Source organism: Anser brachyrhynchus (genome assembly GCF_964034855.1).
Source record: "Anser brachyrhynchus genome assembly, chromosome: 21".
Taxonomy (NCBI): domain Eukaryota; kingdom Metazoa; phylum Chordata; class Aves; order Anseriformes; family Anatidae; genus Anser; species Anser brachyrhynchus.
This window is the reverse complement of record NC_137714.1, coordinates 7,236,238-7,248,015: the sequence shown is the minus strand read 5'-3', so window position 1 is coordinate 7,248,015 and position 11,778 is coordinate 7,236,238. Positions and strand designations below refer to the sequence as shown.

Below are 11,778 nucleotides of genomic sequence, written 5' to 3'. Positions count from 1 at the left end.
GAGGTAACTTGTTTTATGTAATATGAATAGATGCCATAAAATCAGCAGTTCATGGTATTTTGTGTAAAGAGGTAAGAACGTCCACACATTGCTAAAGAATGAGGACCTATAGCACAATTGTAGGAAAGGAATTGGTGGCTGCGATACATACTGTACATGTTAAATATGTAACAAAGGAAATAAATACTTAAGATTAGTAGCATGTGCTTTCATGTTTAGTATCAAAAAAATGACCTTACTTCTCTTAGCAAGTATAGGAAAACAAAGAAATATTGCCTACAATGGGGTAACATTTTCAATATACCCTAAGTAAATCTGGGAATGCCTCCTGTGTACAGAGCAGTGTTTATTCCAACATAGAGCACTGCTCAAGGAATGTTGTCCCAGTGTTTTAATCACTTTGATTTTAATTTAATCTCTTTGAAACTTTGAACAGCTGCACCTCCATAGCATGCCTAGTGCCAAGAGTAATGGGACAACATTCTGCTTTTCTGTGAATTTAATGGCATCATTCTTTGACTTTGTCCAGAATAGATGTGGATAGATAAATAGATAAATGTGGAATAGATAAATGTGGAATAGAATAGGAAGGAAAGTTAACTAAGTAACACTCGAAAGCTAAAATCTGGCAACCAAGTGCCTGGTAGCAAGAACGCAGGTTCAGATGGTTCCTCTGAGGGAGTATTCCAACTGAGGCACATTTTATGAATAAAGGCATTTAGCTTTCCTATGCAAATTACTCAAATATCATCTAAATACTTTTCCACTGTGTGTTTTTGTGCATTCTTGGAGCGTTACATGGGACCTCCAGGTCGGCAGCTTCTGCTGAAGCGAGGGGAAGTGTTGAGAGTGGGACATCATGATGGGCTGAACGATCACTACACGTAATTTTTGCTGTAATAATCTTTAATTAGAACTAACGGAGAAACCCTATTGTCCGCCTAGGACACGCTTATTCCCGAAAAGACAGAGAGCTCGGACGTCGGGGACCCGCCGTCTTCCAGGACCCAACCCCTTCCAGGACCCAACTCCCTCAGGCGCCGTCCCTCCCAGCTGCCGCCACCCGCCCGCAGCCCGCCCAGGCACGCACCACTCCGCGGGGGGGGGGTCACGGGGCGAGCACCGCCGGACGCCTCCAGCGGCTGCAGGGGGGTGGCTCCAAGGGGGCGCCCCCGCGACGCGCCCCCGCTGTGGTTTGCTCCGTTGCCGGGGCAACGCATCCAACGGGCGCGGAGAGGGGCGGCTGTGAGGGGAGATGGCGGGGTTTGTGAGGGAAGGCGAGGACCCGGGGCCAGGAAAGTGTTGGAGGACGCCAAGGATAGCTTTTCTTTAAGCGTTTCCCTATGAATTTTAGGTCAAGTTGTTGCCTAAGTGGAGAAAGTGCGTTTGGAAGGTGTGTTTTATTGCTCAACTGCTTATTATATATATATAAATTATTTGGCGTTGTCCTCTATAAGTGATTTGTTGAAATTAATACCCAAAATGTGTGTCTAGTAGAAAGCCGTATGATAGTTTCCAGCTATTTCGTGTGAATTAAGTACTTACTAAATACCATTAATTCATCTGAAAATGTAGTCATCACTACTGCGAGTTCGTGGAGATATTTATGTATGTAAATATGGACTCTTCTCTTTGTTAGCCTGGTTGTTGTAAAAGAACCATGAATACTGAAGATAGTAAGTTCAGTGATAAGAATGAAGAGGACCAAAAAACTCTTTTACCGTTTCTGGAAGAGGAAGAGAAAGAAGACCAAGCTGGTCAGTGCTCTGATGTGAAAGAATGCTGGAGAGGTGGAAATGAGAAATCTTATTGATAACTTACGAAAAGCCTCTGTTACAGTACAGTTCTAGGGGTGAGATGATATTACAAATCAATGCAATCATTCCAGGAGGTTTTTTTTGGTTGTTTTTTCTTTTTTTTTCTAGCATTACACTGCAACAGGTGTAATTAGTTCAAATCTAACCAATTTTGTTCTGTAGCAGTAAATTTTCACCTTAATTCTGAAAGGCATTTTTGGTTTAGAGTAAATGATGGTGAAAATCAGTATTTGTATGGGCTTGATTCAGCCACTAATACGTTAGCATCTAGTGCCACTTGGGGTGCTCTAGACATCTAGCACAGTCATGGCATAGGTCTTCCCCAGATCCAAATCTGTGAAGTGGCTGGATGCACTCAGATATCTAAGCTGGCACCAGCTACCTGTTAATAGGCAACTGATTTCTCCAATTGTGTCTAAAAGTATGCTTATAGATGTTATGTCAAGTAATGTATCTACCATTTTACGGGTTATCATATATGGTATAGTGCTGAATACTGATCTTTATGTTAAGAAAATGTTCATAGGCTATTCTTTTTTTCACTGTCCTTTTCCCGACTACATAAATATTTAACAATATATAAATAATACTTATTAAATGAAGCTTAATAAATACTTCTATCTTCACTGCAGGTCAAAATAATGAGACGTGTAGCAGGGTGTTAATGTAAGATAAACACAGTAGACTTGGCATTTTCCTGCTTTGGTTTCCAGGTGTACTGTGTGATTTTGTTTTTTCTTTTTTCTTTTTTTTTTTAACATACACTACAGTAATGCTATAAAATGTCATCACTGAATCTCTATATATTTTGACTTGGCAGCAAGTACGCTAGCGCTTTGCATTTTGAAGCTCAAAGTCTCTTTATTAAACTGTTGTTTTATTTCCTATTAGAATACCAGCTTGAAGAAGAGTTGGCTGATAGTGGTAAGATGGGGAACAAGGTCACTTCTGAAGGAGCTGGAGACAAGTCTGAATCTAGCATGTAAATAATTCATTGTTTTGTTAGCAGCTCTAACAACAACTTCCTTTATAGTGGTAATTTACCTTTTCCAGAGAAGGTTTGGTTAATTCAGCTCTATTTTTTGTCAAATTAGTCATAGGTAATATGCATTTATCTAACACAGTGGTTGCACTACGTTCATGTGGGTTAATCAGCTGCCCTTAAAGGAGCAGTTATTAGCCTGGGTGGTTTTATACCAAGCAATTTACACTTGTAAAACCCAGCCAGTTCTCTGTAATAATATGTTGTGTTATGTTCGTATCCCTCTGTACTTATAGAACATTAGGAGTTGTTGGAAAAAGAGAATTTTGTCTTTTAAAGAATATCAGTGTTGGATTGTAAGTTTCTGAATACATACGGAGTTTTGCACCACTGTGTAAAGTGGATTAGCATAGAACTGGTGAGATGATAGGTTGGTACCGCTTTCGTTTTAAAGAAAGTGATAGAGCAGTTTTATTCCTGGTGAAATAAATTTACGTGTAACAAAGGTCATGTATGAAAAATAATTCAGTGATTTGAACGTGGCCTTAAGTAGTTGCTGCTCTCTTGACAAAGATCAAAGCACAGTTTGGCCTGCTTTGACAAGAGTCTTGATCTCTGCCCTGGAGTGACCTGGCATAGGGTTATAGAGCATGATGAAATGCTGAAATAATGTTTATTAATATATGTATGTGGGAAGTTGCATAGCACATATGCCTACTGCCAGTAAATGTTGACAGTGTTACTGTACTCAACAGAGGAAGTCAAAATATGCCAAGATGATTTTTAAAAATAAACAAACATCAACAAAACAAACAAACAACAACAAAAACCCACTACCTTCAGACCTTTTCTTTCTGGATGTTTAAATAGAGCAAAATGGTAAGAGAGATTACGTCATTCGCAGACTGAAGCGTTCTATACAATGTTCTAAACTAATTTAGAATGTTCCCTTTAAAGTTTAAAGCTACTGTTCGGGAAAACTGGAATTTGAAAACCTTAGGTATAATCAAGAGGAGCTACAGGCATTTCAAAACAAAGATGTGTAATTAATGCACTAAATGTTTGAGTAAGCATTCAACATTAGATACTTAAGTCTGGAAAATCTTGGCTTAAGTGCATGTACTCAAGCTTTTTGTGCTGATTACCTTTATTTTTTCCTTATTATATCGATGATATTTGTATTGGTTTGCTAGAACATGTAAACTGAAATAAAGAACCCATGAATGCATAAATGGATGATGCACAAACTTCACATATCTTTTAAACTTGTCATGTTTTCATTATTCATCATGTCTTTCAATTCAAAGAGAGAGCTTGGAACACTGTTGGAGCGACATTAATAATATTGGGGCTACGAAGTATGCAGATAGAATTTCCGTATTAGCCTTATGCAGGAACCTAAAACAGCTCAACAACGTAGCCAAAGAAAAGGAACTTGTGGTCCAGAAAATCAGGTTAGTGTCGAAGCAAACATAAGGCATCAGCATAAATGTGCCATCAAATACTGGGTTACTTTACCTGTTTTGCATATGGTTATAGTAATAATAATTTACACTTTTGAAAAAATGAAACATTAATATTGATATTAAAGAAGAGGGGTTTGATCTGGAAGAATTAGATGCTAACTCTGTTACGTTTGCACAATTCTGCGGGTTCAACAGTCAGAAACAATAAGAAAATGTTTACGATGATTTTTCCATTTAACTGTGATGGGAATGTTACATTGGAATTGGTGAAGTTACTCACGTACTTTAAAATAAGCACCTGCTACGAGTGTTTTGCTGTGTAAAGGTCAAAAAACTTTCATTGGCAGCAAATGGATCTGAAGAAGACTAGTGTAAAAATGCTGTTTATGCTGTTGTCTTTTTTCTGGTAATATAGATGAAGTCAGACTAAACTATTGATACTTTTCTGGATTTTTAGAAAAAATAATTGAAATTAACAGGGGCTTCTGAAGAACCTCGTAAGATCTAAAAGTGGGATGGTGGTGGGGAGTTGGGGGGGTTGAAGGAATCCCAGCTGTGAATCTTGACCTTCAAAAAGAAGTGTTTAATGGGACAGAGCAGAGAACTTGGAAAATGTAAACAATCTGTTTATTTGTTTCAGAGATGAGCTGACTACCTGCCAGCTGCGGATCAAAATGCTAGAAAAGCAGCTGGAGTACGTAGACGATGAAATACAAAAAGAGAAGGAGGCTGACAATGCGTAGGTGGAGAATATTTCTGGATGCCAAAGACTACAGGCATCCGCTGTCTTTATCTGTGTGTAATTAATGAGCCAGTTTCCTTTTTTCACTGTGCCATGTTGTTGAACAATTGATAGAATATTTAAGCACATACATTGAGATGTTAATTGGTCAGTGACAAAACCCAACGGTATTGCATCTTGTGCTGAGAATGGCGATAGCTTGGAAGGCTGTTGTGATGCAAGCGCTGTTGTGCGTGTTGAGCTAGCCAGCAGAGCAGTGCATTCCCTCCCAGCTTGGTGAATGCTAATACTGCAGTCACCTTCCAGGTGACTTGGTGTTTTCAGCCGTAGCTCCTCCTTCTGAAATAAATAATGGTGCATTAGCTTGGGAATCATCAGTCTCTACGCCTTCAGCTCTAGAGGTAATACTTGGTTAGTTAAATCAGAGTGCCGTAAGAGGTGGGGATTTACAAATGGATAGGGAAGAGGTATGTATTTTAAAGTGGAATCTAGCAACAACTGGTTATTAGATCAGCCTCATTCATTACTCTCAATTATGTTTCTCAGTCTCTCAATCAATTCTATTCAGTATAATCAACCAATACCAGCATGCTATGCCACTTTCAGAGGTCATGGTTTTACCTCTGATAGCTATTCCAACCAGGGTTTATATGTATGCCATTTTTTAAATTGTTTTATGTTGTGAAATGCATGAATGCCTTTCAGGAGTAGTTCTGCATGCAGGAGTTGTTCTGAAACACTTTTGCTAGGAAGTAGGAGGCAATTTACTGTACTCCTCACATTTGGTTTAAATAGAAAGAAGTGGGTGGCTTGTGTACCAGGAGCCAGTGTATTGTGAACAAACTTTGCAGCTGCATTTTCTGACCTGTGTTATTCTTTAAGGTAGTGTATCAATGAATGACAGAATAAATAAAGGTAGGATAATTGCCAAAATGGAATAGCTGATTAAACAAAAATAATGAGTTGAGTGCTAATGAGACTTCTGTGGTGGGTGCTGGTACTCCCTGTTCAGGGTCTCACAGACACTCTTAATGAGAAAGACCAACGAAGACTGAAAAGCATTGTATGAGATTCTCTACTTATGACAGGACAAATTGTGAGGACTACATGTGCAGGAAAATACCACTTTTTGCATTCTATTATATTACCAAATTAATAGTGAAGGAGGAAGACCTTGTGATTTCTGGCTTATGAAGCTCAAATGCATCCTGTTTCAACACTAATGAAAATACTAGCTGCCATTAACGTTACTGACACCTAGTACAAAAGTGTGAAGCTGGAGTAGTAACTACAGGTGGAAGATCCATTTCCAGTTTTCATTTCCAGGATGCAGTTTGTTAATATAGTCAGTTCAGTGCCTGTGGATGCTGTACTACCTGTGCACTAATTTTCCTGGGTAGAAAATCCCAAGGGGAAATAAGTGTGTTGCTACACTGCTGTTGTAGCCAAAGTACAGGGAGGATTATAGTGCCATTTTAAAGGTGAAATCAGTCATGGTTCTCTAGGTTTGCCTAAACTTAATAATGATACTTACTAGTTTAAGAAATTAGTTAAGAAATAGTTTAGTTGCTTTAAACTACTAGTCAGTGCTTTTTAAATAAATACTTCTCTGTAAATTTCAGATGATGTGTAATAGTTTAAAGAAAGCTATGTCTTTGAAGGAACAATGGACACTTAGCTAAGTAAGAGACTTCGTATAAATTAGTGGAATTCTAATACATAAATGTCAGCTTCAAGCCATTATTTATTGTTGCTGCTTTTGTTTGGGGGGTGATTTCTTTCTTTAATATTCATTAGTTCCTTTTTCTTTCTCATTGTTTCTTTTTTTAACATACCAGCGCAGCCCTGTTCCGCCTACAGGCAGTGCACAGGCGACTGTGCACTGAACTGGAGGATGAGAAGGATTTTGAGTTGAAAATTGCTTTGACGCTGAAAGAAAACATGTAAGTGAGGGAATGAGAAAACAGTGTGATGGGAGTCAATCTTTATTATGCTCTTCATATGATGTTTAGAGAGAAACTCATGAATCTATTAGAAATTGTTTGTAAATACAAGTCTACATGATTTGAGGTCATGAGGTTCACTGCAAAGCCTTTTAGCCTAAACTGTTTCATTGCTTAGGAAATGGATTTCTGTGGCCCAGCTCCTGAGTTTGTTTTTCACACACAACTTTATTTATTTATTTATTTATTTATTTATTCACAAATTGTGGCTCTAAACCAGTCCCAGTTTAATTGGAAAATAAGATGGACTAAAGGAGACCAACTTCTGAGGAAGCATAAATACTTCTAATTTATTCCTCTTACTGGTTCTCACAGGACGTAAAGGAAAAGGTGGAAATTGAGAATGATGGAGATGTAGTAGTACTTTGTATCTTTATGCGAAGTTGATATTGGTGCTTGCAACTGATTGCTCATACATACTACATTATTCATTTATATGAGACATAGTAAAATTGTCTTCCACAGAAGGTAACAGGCAAGTGTGTTTGTAATTTTGCACCAGAGGTACAACTACTGATGCAGCTACATCAGAGAAGATCATAAGCATGAGCTTATAGACAGGTTTAACCAAGTGATTAACAAGACTACAATACATTCTGCTGCAATGTTGTGTAATAGCTTTAAAATGCTTGACTATTGTGAGATTAGTGATAACTAAATTAATCTGTTAATATGTATATGTCATATAAATTCCTGCAGCAAAGCATGGAAGAATAAAAACTTATAATCTGTCCTTGAAGTTATTTTCTCTTGAAAAGGGTGGGGGAGAAAGAGGAGGGGAGCTGTTTCTCTAATTTGTCTTGTATTTCATGTTTTCTGGGTAAATGTGAATGTAAAAGAGAAGAAGCTTGAACTTTTTTTTGTTGACCAGCGTTTTTGATGTCTTTAGAACTAGATATGCTGTTACCTGTGAGCCTTAGTCTGAAAGGTACAATTCCCATGTAAGTAACAGTATGGTTTAAAACATAAAAAAATGGATAGATTGTCATGTTCACTTAGCTACTCAGTAACCTCAAGTAAGTGAAAGAATGCCAATATTTTGGTGCAAACAGATCACACTTTGTTTTAAAGGCTTGAGATGTGGCGGGTAGAAACTGAGCAGGGAAAATATGAAGTCCTCCATAAACAACTTCAAAAAGATGAGGAGGAGCTAGAGACTCAATACCAAGAAAAAGCAGAAGCACGGATTCGTAAGGAAAAAATAGCAGCACTGCAAGCGGAAGAAAATCAGCTGTCAAGAAAAAAGTAAGCGCCTACAAGTCAGACTCTGCTTCCTTTCTCTCTTTTACTTTTAGCTAGTTTGTTATTTTAGGGGTTGAGAAGATTAGTTAATGGAAGTAATAGTGGTATTGTGTTTCTGAGCTGGATGTTGGCTCTGAAATATTGTTACAAGGAAAGAGAATTAACATAAGAATTGCTCAGTCTTGCAGTTACGTAGGTAAAGATTTCTGACATAGTCAACTTGCTAAAGAAAAAAATGAATGAATTTTGTCAGAGGAAACCAGGTTTATTAGATCAGACTAAATGCATATGTCTGCATTATTGTTGGATGCTTGGACCTTCTAAACTTGGGATCAAGTTCATCCAAACTTGGAGAGAAAATGGACACCAGTTTAGCAATTTGTAGGGTTTCTGAAAACGAGACTGTACAGAGGGGAGAAAACAGGCTACTCCATTTCAGAACATACTGATAGACTCCTCAACATTAGATATCATGATGATGCGATGATGGTTTCTTTAAGCCTGTTGGTTTGCCTGTCTTTTTGTAGAAAAGAAGAGGAAGCCGAGAAAGAATATGAAGAAAGGCATAAAAAAATGCTTGAAGGAGCCAAAAAGAACCATGAAAAAGCAGTCTGCTTCCTGAGAAAAAGCATGGCAAGGTAATCATTAACTCCTTCTCTCCCCTTCCCTCCATCACTGTACTTTATCTGGTGTACAGCCATCTATCCTGTAGCCTTTGAGAAGTAATAATTTTTCTGCTAGAAGTGTCTTCTCTGTTACACTTGGGAAGTTTCTGCCACCGTGCCAGTGCTGGGAAGCCCTCAAATCTTACATGGAACAAAAAGACTTGAAAAAAGAAAATCCACTGGCAGTTCTAGTAGCTTAAGGGACTGTTTTTGATGAGATGCAGGGGATTCTGACCACTTGTAGGCATTAAAAAATTATATGAAAAACTTCTGTATGTGTATGGGTTATTAACTGTAACAGAATCCCAGGTTTGAAACTCTGCCAGGTTTGAAAGCATTCTGCCTTTCTATTATTACCTCTGAAATGTGGTAACATAGCTGTCTGGCAAAATAGATTCATAGGGCATTTCTCTGTGCTCCTGTTCTCTTACAGTGGATGGTAAATTAAATGTTTCCTTCATAGGTTTGTGTTTATATTATCACTATGATATTAAATTATTTTGCATCTAAAGAAACTGTAAGCATTTGTTACTTTAACTTGTATATTAGGACTTAATTGAAAAAGTGATTGAAATAATTGTGCTGTTTTTATGGTAGTTTATTTTTCCTTAGATGACACGTACAAACTCACAGTAATTAAGATAAACAAACTGAACCAAATCAGTTGATCTTTTTTGCTGAATAATATATCAAATATATACATCTCAGTAATTATTTTCTAGTTTGCCATTAAATTAAGTGGGATACTCAGACTTGATTCATGCTCACATATTTCTAGGTCGTACAGTTTCTAGGGTTTATTTTTAGCATGGCTACAAATGGTTGGCTTGTGTGAAGTTCAATATGTAATTGTTTAGATATCGATTATATGAGCAACACCTGTTTTCTAGACATATATCATAATGTGAAACGCATTCTTCGTATTCAAAATTTGAGTTGTTGAGCAAAATGGTTGAAAGCCTGTTGGCACTTTTAATTTGAGTGATACTGTATATAGAAGACTCAACTGTTCCACTTTACCCACACCCAGTATCATAGTAAACACAGAGACTTGCAGAGAGTATGTTTGGTGATATACACAATTACTATCTGTCAGGTTAAACATTCTAATACTAAAATCTTCCCAGGATTTGAGCCTGAAAGATTTTACTCTGCTTACAGAATTCATGAGGAGAATGCAAAGGAAGAAGTGAAAACTCAGGAGCATATGGAGAAAAGGATACAAGCTGTGCTCTCCCTGAAAAACAGCATAACTTCCAATAGGGTACTGCTGCTGTGGCTTAGATGGGGAATGAGGAAATTAACTTGTTAGACTGCGAGTTTTTACTGAAAGTAATTCCAGTTTTCACTGCAGAATTGTTGTGTGATGCTGCCATATCGTAGACCAAATCTCTTTTTAAACAGGAGAACTTAACTATAGGAGTAATGGTGTTAGTATGGGCAGTATTAGTATTTTGACACTTCTACTCAAAGAGTTTATTCTGTGAACAATCTAGCTGCTGAGGTAGGGTAACTTTATTGAAAATAATGCATACTACAAGTAATTCTCAAAACTTGGCCAGAAGCGTGCCCAGTTATTTAGATCCCCAAAGAAATACTTCATATGGAGAAAACAAATGGAAGAAAAACAGTTACTTAAGAATTTAAATAATGTAAATTAAGAATTTTAGAGCTAAGCTACTTCCCTCACCTGCTTGTGTTCTGTAGAGTCTGAGGGAGTGATCTTAATTTAATACTGATTTGATAGGAGCTGTAAGGGTAAAAACATAGCCCTGACCTAGTCAGATCTTTCTGCATCTCCAGCATACACGGACTACTGACAGCTTAGTTGACTATTGTGTAGATCAAAAGCAAAAAGTTCTATTTCAGAGAAAGCTACCACAAATTTCTACTTGGATAAGGGGACCAAATTCTCTGTTTGATTTTCTTTAATATGTGAATCAAATATGTAACTGTGGTTTATTTGTTTTCACAGGAAAAACTTCAAGCACTCCAGGCTTGGAACAAAGCAATGGCCTTTAAGGCAAAGAAAGAGGAGTTGAAGATGAGGGAGGCCATCCTAGCAGAAGGAGGCAATGTTGCCAAGGAAATTTTTCTCCATAAACGACTGTTACAGCATGAAAGAGAGAAACAGTAAGTATTCAGTTCTGATACCACATTCCCAGTTGCTTACTGATGCTCATGCAGAAATACATTGGATCTCTTAATCAGATTCTGAAAACATAACATATATAGTACTATCTCAAGAGAGGGAACTCATTCTTGTACTCTGCATGTGTGATATTTGTGTAGCCTGTTATAAGCAACTTGAAATTCGAGCTTATGTATTATTCAGAGAACCAAAGTTTAGAGCCCGTGTTCTGATTACTGCAGAGGAGGTAAACTACCCCGGGAGGGCAATTCAGTGAATCTAAACTGGATGCCTGAAATAACTACTTCTGCGTTTCCTGAACGCTGTCCATATAAACACTGAATGGCTTTCTTAGGCTTTTACGGACCAGCTTTGGAAGATTGCACTGTAGTAAGGTCAGAAACGAAGTACTCTCCGTCCTGCTTTTTTGTTCGAAATCGCTCCTCTGCCTTTTAGCACAATTGACAGGAATGTGCCTGCATCTCCGCTCTCTAGTGCAAAACTTAATAATTTCATTAACTCCGTATGAAGATGAATTTGAGCTAAGGTACTAAAACAGAGGGCGGTTGAGGTATGTGTTTCTGCATACTGGCTCATCTACAAAGGCAGTAACCTGTAGCAAATGTTAGAGATTTAATAAGCAAAGGTTCAATAAGTATAAGTTTTGATAAATAAGGCTTCAGTCTTGATAGCAAAAGCGGTATTATATACATTCTAAAAATCCTGTTAA

The 11,778-nt window shown here is 37.7% G+C and overlaps 1 protein-coding gene across 8 annotated transcripts in view; it reads left to right on the top strand.

The window, feature by feature from the left end:
* The window catches only part of CFAP74 (cilia and flagella associated protein 74), a 74,528-nt gene that overhangs the window by 32,627 nt on the left and 30,123 nt on the right, over positions 1-11,778 (top strand). For 5 of the 8 annotated variants that reach the window (XR_013941414.1, XM_080564412.1, XM_080564414.1 and 2 more), the window contains exons 5-14: positions 946-1,393; positions 1,640-1,757; positions 2,709-2,799; positions 4,107-4,253; positions 4,906-5,004; positions 6,846-6,950; positions 8,082-8,255; positions 8,780-8,890; positions 10,079-10,181; positions 10,893-11,050. Coding sequence is in view for 7 of the 8 variants with exons in the window: in XM_080564412.1 (XP_080420538.1) it covers positions 1,661-1,757; positions 2,709-2,799; positions 4,107-4,253; positions 4,906-5,004; positions 6,846-6,950; positions 8,082-8,255; positions 8,780-8,890; positions 10,079-10,181; positions 10,893-11,050 (1,085 nt within the window). In the remaining variant the exon portion in view is untranslated. Of the gene's footprint in view, positions 1-945; positions 1,394-1,639; positions 1,853-2,708; positions 2,800-4,106; positions 4,254-4,905; positions 5,005-6,845; positions 6,951-7,899; positions 7,952-8,081; positions 8,256-8,779; positions 8,891-10,078; positions 10,182-10,892; positions 11,051-11,778 lie in introns of those variants that run through there. The other 3 variants (XM_080564415.1, XM_080564416.1, XM_080564417.1) reach the window with 3 other exon arrangements.